The sequence below is a fragment of the Enhydra lutris genome, unplaced genomic scaffold, assembly GCF_002288905.1.
Source record: "Enhydra lutris kenyoni isolate GAN:26980312 unplaced genomic scaffold, ASM228890v2 scaffoldscaffold19, whole genome shotgun sequence".
Taxonomy (NCBI): domain Eukaryota; kingdom Metazoa; phylum Chordata; class Mammalia; order Carnivora; family Mustelidae; genus Enhydra; species Enhydra lutris.
Genome location: NW_019154103.1, coordinates 2,369,465 through 2,387,067, shown reverse-complemented (window position 1 = coordinate 2,387,067; position 17,603 = coordinate 2,369,465). Strand labels below are relative to the sequence as shown.

General features: G+C 39.3%; 1 protein-coding gene across 3 annotated transcripts in view; it reads left to right on the top strand.

The window, feature by feature from the left end:
- Positions 1–2,172: 2,172 nt before the first annotated feature.
- The window catches only part of LOC111148312 (POC5 centriolar protein), a 39,040-nt gene continuing 23,609 nt past the window's right edge, over positions 2,173–17,603 (top strand). The window contains exons 1-5 of one of the 3 annotated variants that reach the window (XM_022504811.1): positions 2,173–2,214; positions 3,480–3,525; positions 6,279–6,374; positions 14,534–14,675; positions 16,570–16,653. In XM_022504811.1, coding sequence (XP_022360519.1) covers positions 6,291–6,374; positions 14,534–14,675; positions 16,570–16,653 — 310 coding nt within the window. In that variant the 5' untranslated portion in view covers positions 2,173–2,214; positions 3,480–3,525; positions 6,279–6,290. Of the gene's footprint in view, positions 2,215–3,479; positions 3,526–6,133; positions 6,375–14,533; positions 14,676–16,566; positions 16,654–17,603 lie in introns of those variants that run through there. The other 2 variants (XM_022504809.1, XM_022504810.1) reach the window with 2 other exon arrangements.

Genomic DNA, 17,603 nt, shown 5'->3' with positions numbered 1-17,603 from the left:
CCTCATTTTAACTTGATTACATTTGCAGAGACCGTATTTCCAAGTAAGATCATATTCACAAATACTAGGGGTTAGGACTTGAATATCTTTTTTGGAGGACACCATTCAATCCATAACTGCCAGGTTGTTCTCAACAGAACATACTGAGTGATAAAAACATGGACTTTAGAGTCTGGACTACCTTGATTGGAACACCAGTTCTGTTCTTATTGGCTGTGTGATCCTAGGCAAGTCACATAAATTCTCTGAACTTCAGTTTTCATATTTGTAAAACAAGGATAGGTATAACATCTATATTATAGAGATAATGTGAGGACTAAATGAGTTAATGAGTAGAGTGCCCAGAACATAGTAACACATGTGTGTTTATTAGATAAAATAAGTTCTTTACTCGTTCATCCTCAGGTCTCAGCTTAAATGTACGTTCTCAGACAGCCATTTCTTGATTTCCCCTCTCTTCAAACATAATTCATAATTTTTTATTCACATGTGTGGGTTCCCAGTTCCATGAGGGCAGACTGTGTCTATTTTGTTTACCACTGTATGCCTAGCACCAACAAAACGTTTTGCATACGATGAATGTTAAATAAATGTTCTTGAATGAATAATTATGGAGGGTTCAAGCTGGCAACTTAATTACTGTGAGTTTGCGGGTGCTTGATTCTCTCTCTCCAACTCCCTCCTCTCCCTTCTCTAAGAAGCTTAAGAAAAGAATCAGTTTCAAATTCATAACATCCAGATTAGGTTTGGTCTCTTTCTCTCTGTAGCTTCACAGAAGAATGGAGATGTCTTAACCAGTGGTTTTCTATAAAATCTATCTCCTAAGAGAGAGAAGACAAAGAAGAGCAACATGGAGCCAAAGTGGCGGGAGAGCAAAAGGATAAGTGCATCCGTAATGATCACAGTGTATGCAATCACCAGGTGGCAATTCAATTAAAAAACACCAATCTCAACCAGTTATGAATTCGTACGCATTAGTAGGAATGTGTTCTGTTTATAATAATCATGGGATAGAGGAGACTGGGCAGAGGAACACAAGCATAGCTTGTGCCAGAGAAACTGCCCGCTCTTCCTCAATGTTCGTACAAGTAGAAGTCTGGTTCCACCAACAGGTAGGAAGATGAGACCCAGGTTTTGCCATTTTTATCTACAGAAACAAACAAACAAACAAACAAAAAAATCCAGATACCTCACCAGATACCTCACCCTCCAGGTAACAAAGGGAGTCTGAAAACTCACCCAGATCTCATTATTTGATCTCCAGATTTGAGGCGCGTCCTTTGCATCCTGGATCCTAAGATACCTTTAACCACATCTGTTGCCAATACAAATTGAAAGACTAGTAGTTCTGATATTGTGTGGTAGGTATTTTAGATATATTTACTCATTTAATCTTCCTACAGCCCTATTATGTGGGTAGCATTATCCAAGGTGAATAGACGAGAGAGCCAGGATATAATTATGACCTGATTATTACAGGGTTCATAATCACTTCGCCAGAAGGGCCCGACTTGCAATTTGACACCCTTGAGGTTATTAGTAAAACCTAGTCCATCAGTTTCTTAAATCGTGGTCCGCTGAACCCTGCATCGAAATCAATGGTAGTCTTTGTTAAAAATTCAGATTCCCTGGCTCTAAGACGGAAGGAATCAAGGAGAGGGGTGGGAGTCAGAAAAAGCACCTCCAAGTGATTCTTTTGCAGGACATTATGGACGCAGATGATTCTTATGCACGAGGACCACACACACTGGCCTCGGGTATTATCGAAAGTTGACAACATACCGCCCCGGCTGACTAGAGCCCAGCTTGCCATGCTCTAACCAAATGCACTCCCACAGCCTTCTCAGTCGCAGCCGCAGCCGCAGCCGCAGTCGGAAACTGAGCACGCGCAGTACTTAGCTCTCAGGAGCTGGGCGGGGCTCCCTGAGGCCCCGCCCCCTAGTTACACGCCTGCGCCGGGAGCACGGCTCTCCCTAAGTAACCTAATGCCGGCGTCTCCCCGCAGCGGTCCAGAGCCCCGCCCCCGAGTCTGGGACCAATCAAATCCTAGGTTGCTGAAGTTCGGGGCCAATGCACAGGGCCGTCTTTTATTCCTCTCTGCAGTTTGAAACTGTCAGGTCGCTGCCAAGGGAGCCGCTTTACTGCTGTTGTTTCGGCTACGACGCGGCGAGGAGAAGGGGAGGCAGGCATCTGGGTTTGTGGAGAGCCGCGACGGTGGGTAGCGGCGCCCCCGACGGAGGGAGTGGAGTGGGGTTGAAAGTGCCTCGGCTCCGGTTTCCGCTCCCGGGACTCAGTACGGAGCCGGTGGCGTCTTCCCCGAGACGTGGGCTATATGCTCTTCTGCGGGTCACAAGGTGCAGACGTTTTCCCTCCGAGGGTCCGGGAACAGAGGTCAGGAATGAGGGGTACTTGAAGTATAGCGGTTCCTATCGCCATAGGTTCCGGTCATTTAAAACGTAAGGGGAAAAGTAACCATGGCTAACGTTTTTTTAAGAGTGTGATTCAAACCACGGTGGGAAAGAAGGTGATCGAAGAGAACTCCCAGCCCTTCCAGAACTTCACACCTGGTGTCCTCTGCTTCTAGTCCCTTACGGGGGGGCAGGGTTGGCGCATCCCCTCTCCTTTCCTGCAGCTAAGATGGGTGAAGAGCGCGGGGACGTCACCCTGCTGCCAGCTTGCACTTTAATTCACTCTTCCTGTCTCTTGGGGTTACATTTGAATTCCCGGACCCCTCTTTCCTTAGCAGCCAGGTATTTACCAAGATGTACTTTGATTTCTCTGGCAATCGAGAAGTACCCAGAACGTCTTATCTCGTGGTTTCTGGTATCTTGGGTTAGAAAATATTGGAAATTTAGTGAACTGATTCACATCTGCCACCCATTAAAGCAAGCTTCATTTTTCTCCTTTCTGAACCTAGAAACAGTAAGAAAATGCTGCGGTTGTAGAGTTTCAAAGAAACTGTCGTACCTTGCTGGCATCAAAGCAGGGCGGATGGAAGGCTTAATGTCCTATTTTCCAAAAATACAGTAGTTGTTTTGTGGCTGCAGTGCTTATTCAGAGACTCTTTTTGAATTCTGACCCAACCTTTCAACCTTATTTTGACCCAACCTTATTTCTTTATTGAATAATCAGCACCAGCCCACCTCCACTCCTGCTGTCTATAGGCCATGCGAATACATCCTGAAAGAAGTGAATGAATATAGAAATTAACCAGGTTACCAGGGTGGTGGATTTGACGTCCATGAAGCAGCCCTTCCTTGCTGGGCATGTGTGTGCTTATTTTATCCTCCCTAATTGGCTTAACTAAAGACAGCCATGCTGCTAGTTAGTTTACTTACCAGGCGTGTACACAGTAATACTTAATGAAATAAAGCTAAGTTTCCATGAACGAATCCCAACCTATGTTTCCTTTCTAATATTGTACTTTTCCCTGTATCTGACTTTTCTACTTGAATTTTCTTATTTCATTTATTTTTCAGGCCGCTGTGATTGAGACCTGTTTCACCTTCCACTGAAATTGTTCAGGTAAATGTCTGCAACTTCCTTACTGCGGTATTCAGGAGACCCCAATTTTCATCTTTCTTTGGCATCTGACTAAGCATTCCCTTCCCCAAGTTTTTATGATGCTTTTCTTTCTGATAATTCTACCACTCTGACTTCCTTTTCTGTCTTTGCTGGCTCTTCTCTTAGAAGAGCTAAATTAGAAACACTAAATGTTAGTGTTTCTAGTTTTTAATCTCCTTCCACTACTGTAATAGGCCTTTAACTTTGTTAGGGTTATAGACCCCTCTGAACACATATTAGAAGCTAAGGATCCTCAGGATACCTGGGTGGCTCGGTCAGTTAAGTGGCTGCCTTTGGCTCAGGTCATGGTCCCAGGTCCCACATCAGGCTCCTTGCTCAGTGGGAATCCTGCTTCTCTCTCTATTTGCTGCTTCCTCTGCTTGTGCTTTCTATTTCTCTTTCTCTCTGACAAATAAATATTTTTTTAAAAAAAGCTAAGTATCCTCTTACTAGAAAAATACACATATGCATTTATTCTAAAAATATTGCATATAATTTGGGTGTATGGACCTCAGAATGAGAACTCTTTCTGACACTCCTTTTCATACGTGATCTTATCCTCTCCCATGTTCAGTATTTCCCGTTATGCTGATGATTCCTCAAACTTTATCTCTAGCCTATACCTCCAGGGAAGAGCTCCCTCACTGCTTAACTCCAGAAAGCACCATTCACATTGTAGCCCTTGTGAATGGCAGTCTTTGGTGTATAGTGTAATGGTTGTGGCCATATCCTGCATATCTAAAGCTTCACTTCCTGTCTCAGATGCCTCATACCCAACTCCTCTGATACTGAACCCATTGTCCTCCCCCTGCCCAACCTGCTTACCTTCCTACATTTCTTGCCTTGGAGAGTGGCACTATTATCTGTCTGATTACCAAGCCAGAAATCTGGAAGCTGCCAACATTACAATACAAGCCTAATCATGTCATCACTTGTTTAAAACATTGCAGTAACCTCTCTAAGGTAAAAAACACATTTTTCTGACCTGGCATGATCATGATCTTCCATGTTCTGGCTGCCCCTTTCCTTGCCTGTTCAATCCTTTGCCAAGCCTTGCTCTGCACTCTTCGCTTCAGCCTTACAAACCACTTATGTTCCTAGCATACACGCCCATGCCCCTGTCTGCTTCTGCTGCTCGAATGCCTAGCACATCCTCACAGCTTTTATCTGTTAGATCTCAATACCTGGTTCATCTTTTCAGTGAAAACCTACTCTGGTTCCATTCCACTTCTTCACCCTCACGATCCCACCCCATGAAAAATAGCTACTCTTTCCTCCCTACTTTGTACCCCTGTTGTTTTAGGGTGTACTAGCTTTTTTGGGGGGGGGGTTAGTCATTTATATATATTTTTTAAAGATTTTATTTATTGATTTGACAGAGAGAGAGATCACAAGTAGGCAGAGAGACAGAGAGAGATGAGGAGAAGCAGGCTCCCTGCTGAGCAGAGAGCCCGATGCAGGACTCGATCCCAGGCCCCTGGGATCATGACCTGAGCCGAAGGAAGAGGCTTAACCCACTGAGCCATCCAGGCCCCTCTAGTCATTTATATTTTATGTATGTCTGGCTGTCTCTACAGATTATAATCCATGAGGACAGGACTTTTCATCTTATATTCCTCACCATTGTCTTCCGTATAGCTGTGTTCAGATAGTTTGAATAGTCACTACTTGTCCTTTATGGGTTTTTTTAAAGATTTATTTATTTATTTTAGAGAGAGAGAGAACCCAAACGAGCAGGGGGATAAGGGGGGAAAAGAGGGAGAGAGAATTCCAAGGAGACTCCATGCTGAGCGCAGAGCCCAACATGGGTCTCAGTCCCAGGACCCCAAGATCATGACCTGACCCCAAATCAAGATTCAGACACTTGACCAACTGAGCCTCCCAGCTGCCTCACTACTTGTCCTTTAAATAATTTGTTTACTAAAAGTGCAAACAATAATTTGTTTACTAGAAATTTTATTTTTTTGGTTAAGGCTTTTAACAATTTTTCTGTGGCATGTAGGAATCTATTGTTCTGTACAGTCTTGCTTTTCTTAAAATATCCCCAAATGTTAAGTTTCTCAAGCAAAGCATTTGCACATATTCCCAAATGTTAAATTTCTCAAGCAAAGCATTTGCACAAAAGCATTTGCACAAAGCATTTGCACGATTATCTTACAGGAAAACATACAGCACACAGATTGCCACACATTGCTCAAGAACGCTGATCATGGGACGCTGGGTGGCTCAGTTGGTTAAGCATCTGCCTTCAGCTCAGGTCATGATCCCAGGGTCCCAGGATCGAGCCCTGCATCCAGCTCCCTGCTCTGCAGGGAGTCACAAAGCTCTTGCTTCTCCTTCTGCTCCCCCCGCCCTGCCCCACCTCATGTGCTCTCTCTTGTTCACTCTCCCTCTCAAATACATAATAAAATCTTAAAAAAAAAAAAGTACAATGATCGTGGTCTGTTCTCAACAGACCCCACTGTGGATGTGTCTGACAAGCTCCCATTTCTCTTTAACCTTTCATAGATTTGTGTCATCTTCTTGACTATATTAAAAACTCACTGCTGTTGGGAATTGAGTCTTTTACTTTTTTTTTTAGTTATTTGTGGGTGCTCAATATGTTGAGTGATTTTAACATTTCACGGGATTATTATTTACAGAATAGGATGTGTGTATATGTAGGAACATGTTATTTTAGTTAAAATATCAAGTGATTTTCTATTATGTTGTAGTGTTTGTGTAGAATGTCATCAGATGAGGAGAAAGACTCACTTCCCGTTTTACAGAATGACTCTGAGCGGGGCAGTTCTGTCTCTTCAGATCTTCAGGTAGGAAGACATGTCTAAATTTGTCGTGACTTATCTATTTTAAACAAGGGACAATATGAGGGAAAACTAGGAATACATTTTTCCCTTATTCATGCCATTTACATTTATAATTATGTTTTATATATAGTATATATCAAATTATAATAATATCAGATGTCAAGAATTCACAGACTTTGGGACACACATACCTTACATTGTTTGAACCTTTCAGAAAATAGTCATGAACTCTTCACTTTTCATGCAAAAGATTCAAACAGCACAATGAGAGAAGCTGGAAATCTCAAGAAACTTTTTTCTGAAGGTTTTCTCATTATAGATCTCTCTTCTGAATGCTGCTTTCACTTTAATGCAAATTAGTATAATATCAAACCATCCAGAGTTCTGGGACCTAGATTCCCTCGTGTTCTATTCGAGGTTCTAATCCCTGTTGCTACAACGTTCAGCACATTCTGCTGCGCAGGACCTGGATGGTGACAGATAAATGGTGTGTTTTTTTAATGAACTCTTTTACATTTATTTCTAAATGTTTATTATTGGAAATGTGGGTTCGGATTTCTAGAGTAGATTTTTAAGTGTGAGAGCCTGATACATAGCTTGAATTTTATAGTTATATCAGTTGCAAGGGGAAAACTGGATGTCACGTTTATGCTTCAATAGAGTAAGTTGTTTTTGACACTTAATATGAGAAAAGTTTTAAGAAGATATTTTATGAAACATATGTGTTCCTTTAGTTGAAATTACAGATTTAGAAATTGGGAAGCTATTGAAAAAATAGCTGTGACTTTTTATTAGGGTAAAAGTAGTCTGGAATTGTTATGTACATGTTTCATCCTTGCCTTCCGTTTGGATGTACTTCTACCTAGTGCTGTCTTTTAAGGTAACAGTGCTTTCCTGAAGTTTTTATCTCTAACTTTTCCAGACTTCCTTTAGAACAGAACTGATTAACTCATTTATACTTTTGATATTGCGATTTATAATAAATATATTTTGGTCTTCATCCCTATTTTTTGCACACAGTGTCAGAAACCTTTGAAATTTCTTAAATAATGAGAGTGATAATGTGTTACACTACCAGGTGACTTTTGGACCCCACCTGAGGATAGAGGCTGGTTGCTGAGGAGCCAACCACATGTTTAGAGAGTTGGAACTTTTAGACCTACCCATCCTGAGCTCCAGGAAGGCTTGGGCTTGCTACTGGTGTCTGAGATTGGGGGAGGTGAAGTAAATAAATAAAATCTTTAAAAATAAAATAGCCCATTTGCCCCATATCTACATAAATGAAACAAAAATAGTTGTTTAAATACCTTTAAATATGTACATAGAACTGATATATCAGGCAGGAAGTTGTAATAAAATAACTCTGATTGAGCAAAGCTGAATTGGCTAAATCTAGTGATAATTGCCCCCAATTAAAAAGTTAATTGACCTAAATGAACTATTGGGATTTTATCAAGATCAAAAGCTTTTGCACAGCAAAGGAAACACTTAACAAAACCAAAAGACAGCTGACAGAATGGGAGAAGATATTTGCAAATGACATATCGGATAAAGGGCTAGTGTCCAAAATCTATAAAGAACTTAGCAAACTCAACACCCAAAGAACAAATAATCCAATCAAGAAATGGGCAGAGGACATGAACAGACATTTCTGCAAAGAAGACATCCAGATGGCCAACAGACACATGAAAAAGTGCTCCATATCACTCGGCATCAGGGAAATACAAAGCAAAACCACAATGAGATATCACCTCACACCAGTCAGAATGGCTAAAATTAACAAGTCAGGAAATGACAGATGCTGGCGAGGGTGCGGAGAAAGGGGAACCCTCCTACACTGTTGGTGGGAATGCAGGCTGGTGCAACCACTCTGGAAAACAGCATGGAGGTTCCTCAAAATGTTGAAGATAGAACTACCCTATGACCCAGCAATTGCACTGCTGGGTATTTACCCTAAAGATACAAACGTAGTGATCCGAAGGGGCGCGTGCACCCGAATGTTTATAGCAGCAATGGCTACAATAGCCAAACTATGGAAAGAACCTAGATGTCCATCAACAGATGAATGGATAAAGAAGAGGTGGTATATATACACAATGGAATACTATGCAGCCATCAAAAGAAATGAAATCTTGCCATTTGCGACGACGTGGATGGAACTAGAGGGTATCATGCTTAGCGAAATAAGTCAATCAGAGAAAGACAACTCTCATATGATCTCCCTGATATGAGGGAGAGGAGATGCAACATGGGGGGTTAAGGGGGTAGGAGAAGAGTAAATGAAACAAGATGGGATTGGGAGGGAGACAAACCATAAGTGACTCTTAATCTCACAAAACAAACTGAGGGTTGATGGGGGGAGGGGGGTTGGGAGAGGGGGGGTGGGGTTATGGACATTGGGGAGGGTATGTGCTATGGTGAGTGCTGTGAAGTGTGTAAACCTGGCGATTCACAGACCTGTACCCCTGGGGATAAAAATATATGTTTATAAAAAATAAAATTAAAAAAAAAAAGTTAATTGACCTCATACATTTCAACCAGGTTCAAAAGGGAAGAAGGGATGCAAAAGTAAAACTACAGTAATAATTTTATTTATTTATTTTTAAGATTTTATTTATTTATTTGACAGACAGAGATCACAAGTAGACAGAGAGGCAGGCAGAGAGAGAGGAGGAAGCAGGCTCGCCACTGAGCAGAGATCCCGATGCAGGGCTTGATCCAGGACCCTGAGATCATGACCCAAGCCGAAGACAGAGGCTCCAACCCACTGAGCCACCCGGGCGTTCCTACAGCAGTAATTTTAAATACCATACTCCATTTTCCCTGAAATCTTTGTCTTTGAGTTAATATAATGGTCTAAATTTTGCCCAAAAGAAACTAAGAAAAGTATGTCTTCAGTTCTCCAAAAATTTAAATACTTCCTCGGTTTTCAACTCAAATTATATGTAATCACAAACCTATAATAAAGTACAAAGTTAGCAAAACATTAAAAAAACATTAACCTCAAGTACCCTTTATTGTTTCTAGGTATTGATATACTTTAATAAAAAATAATACATTTACTAATAAAATAAAAAGTTAATTGACCTCAAAATACAAATACAGGATAGTCACTATATTAGTTTGCTTGGGCTGTCACAACAAAACACCATAGACTGGGTGGCTAAAACAACAGAAATTTATTTTCTTGTAGTTCTGAATGCTGGATGTACCAAAGCTAGGTCTGGCAGGGTCCGTTTCTGGTGGGCTCTCTTCTTCGCCTACGGAGAGCTGCCTTCTCATTGAGTCCTCAACATGGCCTTTCTTAAGTGCACATGCATGGGCTGAGAGAGAACTCTCTGTCTTCTCTTCTTAGAAGGACACTAATCCTAACATATCAGCCCCACTCTTGGGACCTTATGTAACCTTAATTACTTTAGCTTCCCCATCTCCAAATATAGCTGCTCTGGGGAGTCAGGTTTCAATATATGAATTTGGGGAGGACACAGACGTTCAGTCTATAACAGCCACATTTTTATATGTTCTCAGCCAAAATCAAAAGTTTATTTTGGCTCTTTGGGAAGTATAATAGTGTGTTATTTTGGCCACTTTAACAGGAACCAAATATTTGCTTAAGTGAATTGCTTAAAAGCCTGAGCTGATACATAGACTCATGTAAGTCAGAGCTGATAGAGAGTCCTGAGGTCACCCCAGGACCCAGTCTCTTTCTTGTGTTGCTCTGCCATGCCCTAGGGTGTTGAAGAGGTTTGTATCATTGGGTGCCTAGCTCACCACCACCTCTAACCCATGAGAAGGAAGCAAGAAGCTTCCTTTCTAAGGACATGACCTGAAGTTGTACACATCATTTCTACCTGGACCTCATAGACCAGGTCTCTTGATACCTGCTGAAGGGGAGGTTGAGAAATGTTGCTGGGTGGCCTTTCCCCGGTCAGACCCTGAGGTTTTAGTAACTTAAAGGAATAAAAGGAAAACAGCTGCTACTGGACTGTTATACTTCTCTGTGGCAGGGCGTTACCGAACTTGAAATTTTATGTGTTTTGTTAGGACTGACTCAGGTTTATAGAAACCAGTAGATTATCTTGTGTATGGCTTCAGTTTATCAAACTGTTTGGGTATTTCCTTTTATTGTAATAACTGGGAAACTGATGTGATTTAAGATTTCAGAATCTTTAAGAATTTAAGATTTAAGAATATTTCAAATTTAAGAATATTTAAATCTATTTAAAGAATTCTAGTTATTTTTGTCAACATGAAAATTAAATGTATCTGTAATAGTCTAAATCACTTTTTCTCTAATAAGAGCCTCCTGCCTCAGTGGCAGTGATAAGAGCCTCTAATAAGAGCCTCCTGCCTCAGTGATAAGTGATAAGAATATTTAAATCTATGGGATGCTGGGGTGACAGCTCAGTGGGTTAAGTGTCTGCCTTTGGCTCGGGTCATGGTCCCTTAGTCCTGGGATCAAGTTCCGTCTTGGGCCCCTTGCTCAATGGGGAGCCTGCTTCTCCCTCTGCCTGCTGCTCCCACTGCTTAATGTAAGCATGCTCTCTCTCTGACAAATAAATAAATTTAATTAAAAAAATAATATTTAAATCTATTTTAAGAATTATAGTTATTTTTGTCAAGATAAAAATTAAATGTATCTCTGATGGTCTAAATTGCTTTTTCTCTATTAAGAGCCCCCTGCCTTGGTGATAGGATCATGTGAAATACTGACTGTTATTTTCTGTCATGAAATGTAAATTTAAAATTAAGACGTGTTTATTATTATGAAGAGGACATCTCTAACAAAGGAGTTGACAATGGCAATATGAAGGGGGGATTCTTTTTGAAGATTTATTTATTTTGGGGGGTAGCAGGAGAGGGAGAGAGAATCTCAAGCAAGCCCTCTGCTGAGTGGGGGGGCCCCATGCAGAGTTTGATACCACACCCCAAATTCTGATGATTGAATTTTCTTTCTAATGATTCTCCCTTTGGAGTATCTGTTTCTCTTCTGCCCTTAGCCGTGACATGTAAAGAGCTGTGTTTGCTATGACTTAACATTTACTTTTTATAAGTAATCTATGTTAAATATGCAAATCAAGACTGAAACTGAAACCAGGTCACTTCTTTACATTTAATTACCCTAAAGACTTGAAATTTTCAAACATTTGCCAGCATAAACCATCTTTACAAAACATTTTTACTTCAAATTCCAGTAGGAAAAGGCTAAAGCAGAAATATAATTGTATAGATTTATGTTATAAATGCAAATTTGTGACATTCACTTCTCACAGACTCAGGAAAAACAATGAAGCTGCTTTTATGAATGCACATTTGATGTTAATGGATAATAGAAGACCAGCATAGTTTGATGAGCTTAAGTGACCTTTTTGCTTCTATATGTTATTTGGGATATGTGATATCAAGAAAATTCTAGTTCTTTTTTTTTAGATTTTTTATTAACATATACACATGTATATGTGTGTGTGTGTATATATATATATATATATATACACACACATGTATTTATATATTCGTATATAATATTTATTAATATAGTTTTTGCTTCAGGGGTACAGGTCTGTGAATCATCAGTCTTACATAATTCACAGCACTCACCGTAGCACATACCCTCCCCAGTGTCCATGACCCAACCATTCCATCCTTCCTACCCCCATCCCCTCCAGCAACCCTCAGTTTGATTCCTGAGATTAAGAGTCTCTTACAGTTTGTCTCCCTCCCCAGTCCCATCTTGTTTCAAGAAAATTCTAATTTTTAACATAAGTAGTTGAACACGGTAGCTTTTTTGTTTTGTTTTGGGTTTTTTTTTAGTATAGTTGACACACAGTGTTATGTTAGTCTCAGGTGTATAACATAGTGATTCAGTTTCTATATGCATTATGAAAAATTGGTAGCTTTTTAAAAGCATATCCCATCTTCAAATAAACTGATCCAAAGTATAAAAAAGGATTGATAGAAAATTTTTGATTCAGTGTTCAATCACCAACAAAATCTGTCGCTTCTTCAAACTTTATATAATAAATTAAAAAATCACAGAAGAAGCACCCAGAAGACTCAAACTTGGAATAAGTGCTGAAACTCTTTGTATTATGATAAGCATGTAACATGGTCTGAAGTCATTTACTACTGCACTGCTAGCTCAATACTCGTTTAAGGAGGGACAGGAGCCATCAGATGTGCTTGAGTTTGAGTGGTTCGAAATTGTTGTGGCCACATGTGTTACAGTTGTGCATTCCTCTGTACAAGTTACGTGAACATAGATATACAGATGTGAATTCAAAACAAAAAATAAACTTGTGCAGAGCTATAGTCAATCTAATCCGTGACACGTTGACAAGACCTTGACATGTACATCAATGGGAGAAGCAGCTTTATTCCAACCAACACAAAAATTTAAGAATTTATACTTTTTTGGGCCTGTTAAAATTTAGCATTTATGGTATATCTGTTAGCGCATGCTCCCTTTATTACTGTTTCTAAAAGAGCTAAATAGCTTAAAAATGAAATTTGAAGAAAACATTGTGGATCCCTTGAAACACCTCCTTGGAAGCTAGTTTGAAATGCATTGATATCGCCTACTGATGCAGTATTCAAGGTAGTTCAACTACAGAACTCTGAGTGCAGTTACATTTGTTCCAAGTTCCAAGACACTTAATTTGTTAACTGTGATACAACCATGGCTCGAAACTTGAGTGTGGTGGGCAGTTAAATACTCTTACTCATAGAAAACCAAAGGGAAAAAGTAAAGATTGCTAATTTTTGAATACCTATATCATATCATAATGATTTTATTAAATATAATACTAGACAGGGGCACCTGGGTGGCTCAGTGGGTTAATAAGCCTCTGCCTTCAGCTCAGGTCATGATCTCGGGGTCCTGGGATTGAGCCCCACATAGGGCTTTCTGCTCAGCAGGAGCCTGCTTCCCCCTCCCTCTCTGCGTGCTTCTCTGCCTACTTGTGATCTCTCTCTCTCTCTGTGTGTCAAATAAATAAAATATTATATATATATATATATATATATATAATATATATATATATATATAATACTAGACAAAATTCACTTAATTCACTTCAGCAGGTATTGACTAGGACCCTTCGAAGAGGTAGCTTTGACCATTGGTTATCTTCAAACTGAAGGTGAATCCAAATAATAAAACAGTTATGACTAATAAGATGATAGTTCTCTATCTGAGCTAAACAACTTCTTATGGAGAAAAATTAATACAAAATAATCCTTTAGAATAATAACATTTAACATTCTTGAAAACCTTCCCCCCAGTTTTATAATACAAAGATATTCTCTGGGTCTGTGCATAAGACTCTTAGAAATGACTCCTTTTAGTAGGAATATTTGTTACATTATGACCAATCCCTTGTGAATAGAGACTAAGTTCCACTATATTTTTTACTTCACAGGTATCCTTTTTTGATTTGGCTAAAGAAATAGCTAAGTATCTATGTTAGGAAATTCTAATTTTTTTTAAACCTAAGGAATATTTGCATAAGGTCTACACTTTGTCTCCTCTGTTTTTTATCGCTCCTTTCTCATGTGCCATGAAGGTGTCAGCTGCTAGAATGGAACAGGTTTGCATTCATATTCTTTTTTTATCTTCAGTATTTGTTCTCTTCCAATATTTCCCTTATACTCTTTCCATGCTGTGAAAAGAGACTCAGGGTTGTTGCTGAGTGGCTGTTTTTGGATCGTGGCTGTCGGAAAGCCACGATCCAACTCCTTTTCATCCCTAGACTGTCCTATTGTGGAGTGTTTGGGAGCAACATCTTCAAACTAGGTTTCCGAAAAGCAGACAAGTGGCTAACCGTGTCTCTGCCCACCTGCAAGGAGCTGCCTTGGAGGGAGGGCTCTTCTGCCTTGGAGCTGCTGATTGGCTTCAGGCACCTACTTTAGGTTACCTTTGTGTCACCGTTGCTAAATTGACATACTGAAGGAATCTGTGTACTAAGGTCCTATCACTGGAAGCAATCTGGGTAGGTTTACTTGTTGGATTTGTCCTGTTTTTAAGAAAGTACACATTCCTTATGACATGGGAATACTATTTTGAGAAGTGAAGTAGAGAACATTTTTAATTGGGCCTTATTGTTCCTTGCCTGAATATCCATTGTGACTGTTGTAATACATTCTTTGTTCTTGGCTTCTCATAGGAAGAGTATGAAGAACTGCTTCGTTACGCTATCGTGACTCCAAACATTGAATCAGGTGCTCTACAGCCATGTCATTCTAAGGGAGAAGTGGTACCAGATATGCGGGTTCCTACTATAATTGATGATATTCTTCATAATCAAGGTTATGTATATTTTTAAAGATATCTCTTAATTTAAGATGTTATGAGCTCATTAATGCTGTTGACCTAGGATTGCAAAAATGCTTCTCCAGTGATTCTTCTCAGTCCTGTGTATCACTATCATCTGGGGGGAACTTTTTCCATTTTAATGTTACTCTTGCCTCTTATATGACAGCTGGATTTTTATATGAACTTTGTTGGACTATTACTTTTATGAAAAACAATAGTGTTAAAGCAACACGGTAGCCATTATATGTTGCTCAGTGGAATATACTGCATCTCTACTTACTCCAGTCGGTTATATACCAGGATTATTTTGGAAACTAAATGCCCAGGGCCCCAAATTAAAGATAGGTAACCCTCAGAACCTCTTAAGTTTATGAACCATTGCTAGGACTTTGTCGGCAGACTGTTTGGATTATCACCACAAAGATGAACCCGTTTTGGACTATGTCAGGAACAGAATTGAAAGCTAATACATACCAAGAAGTATACTGATAGATGAATGGAAGGTGGAAAAAGGAGGATAAACCTCCTTTCACCTATCCATTCTGTATTCAGTAAAGTACAAGATCCGAAACAGCTCACCCTAAGTAAATATTCCTTAAAAGGGCACAGAAAGCCCTCCTAAGATGGGCCTGGCAATGGGCAGGTACCAAAAATAGTCTTAACTCCAAGGATCTCTCCTTGAAGGTACAGGACACAGCCTACTCAGAGTCAGCGGGCTTGTGGGTTTATGGGAAATTACAGCCCTGGTATTTGGTTCCTCTCCCTCTGTAGACATGGAATTTCCATTGCTCTTCAGTCTTCAGCCTACTGCACTGGATCATCAAATAGGACCAGAACCTACCACTAAACATTCTAACACTGAACATTTTCTGCCCAAAATTTTAACTGATTTTAAGAGATCGGACCCTGGGATTTATTCATTCTTCATTAGTGATCTTGACCATGTTTTGATTACACTGGGTACCTCAGCCTGTAGTTCCTGCTGAGCAAACCGAAGTGCTGCCTACTATCATAAAATATTTTATAATCAATCCATGTGTTTGCCTTCTGTGTCTCTACCCTTTTGGTGATCAGCAAAATCTTGTTTCCCAGTGACACAATATGGGATTCCTTTCCTTGCCCCAGCTCCAACCTTTCAAGGTCATCACTTGGGATCCAAGACCCCTGTTCTTTTCTAGCATGCAAGATAGTATTTATTCATTAATACTCTGCCTTTTTCACAAAGAGTTTGAGATCTAAGCGTACAACATGCAGTGAATTTAGATATCCCAGTTCACAAGTAGACTTAGTTAGAATTTATAAATTTATCATCCCATTTTCTCCTCTTGGTATTGCTGTTGCTTGGTATAAGGCTATGTGGAGGTTGGTAAAGTATACATAAGCCTCAAACACAGACATCCTTGTGAAGTTTTCCTGTTTTCTTTTCACCATATATTGAGTGAGGGTTCCTAAGGTGGAAGTGAGGCAGTCCCTGTTCTGGGGGAACCGCTGTCATTTTTGTTTGATTACAACTAGTGAAGAGCGGCAGGCACCTGGAAATACCTGTGTTATAATATAGCACAGCTTTTTCCAATTTCTAATGTCATTCTTCCACTTAGTCTCTTAGTATGAATTGAATGCTATATAGGCTGAATTCTCTTTCATCTATACTTGGTGGGTAAAGTTGAGCTTCCTGATAATACAATAAGATGTTTTCTAGACTCAGATTTTTTTCTTTCTTCTTATTCTTTGACTTAGTGTTCCTCTTTCCCCAGCATGTTGTATTTTGCTTGTCCTAAAATCTTAGATACTGTTACCTTCTTAAATTAGGGATGTGCATTTAGGCATTTAATATGAGAGTTGTTTGGTTTAATAAAAAAAATTTTTTTTTTATTTTATTTTCAGCAGGAAATAGCCCTGTAGTAAGAGAAACAAGGATGGAAGTTGGAAAAGGATGTGATTTAAATATTTCAAGTCATTCAAAGACAGATGGTATGACTTTTCCTTAGCTTCTTTTTATATTAGTATATGATATTGTGTGGTTTGGTGAAAAACATTTGTGTAGTAAGAGGAATGATATCAGCATATTAGTTACTGGCAGGATTTTTAAATGTTGCTGTTGCTAATTTATTAACTAATAACTGTTTAAAATAATTTCATAAAATTCCAAAATACTACAATTAAAACAGGTTAATTTATTACAGTGTGTGGCATCCTTTCTTAAAACTGCTAGGTTAGAGGGCAAATCCTTTAGAAGAATTATTGGGATGTCAGAGAGTTTGGCCCATTTAAATGTTTTCATGAACCAGTGCGTTATTTCCCAACATTCAGGCATTTGTATATGATTTTTGTCCTATCTTCATACCACTTGTTCTTTTTGCGTTTTTTCTTCAGATATATTCATTTTTCGCTTAAATTCATTAAAAGGAAAATTTGTATGTGCCATTGCTGATTATAGCATAAAACTCGCATATGCCCTTTTTATAAAAGAAAACAGTGGTAAAAATAAATGAAACTAAAACACAATTATTAAGTTTTGATTGAATACCGCTGGTGAATGTGTTGTGTTCAGCCCGAAGTCTGCTTTTTCTTTGTTGAAAGGAGAGAGGAGCAAGTGTTACAGAGGTTATAAAAGGATACTAGCACCAGACTGAAACTTTTCCTTTGACACAGAATGTTTTAAAATAATTAAAATAGAACATTTTCCTTGCCCTGTGACTCAATGTTATATAATGTATGGGCCATTTAAGCCATCGCATAAGAAATATCTTTACCCTTTAGTTTCCTCACTTGTAAATAAAAGGCTTGGGCAGTGTAATCGCTGGGGGACATTTCAAGCTCTTCATTTATGTGATTCTATTTTTAAAAAGTGAATATATGTTTAAAAATAAAAAATAAAGGGGCGCCTGGGTGGCTTATTGGGTTAAGTCTCTGCTTTTGGC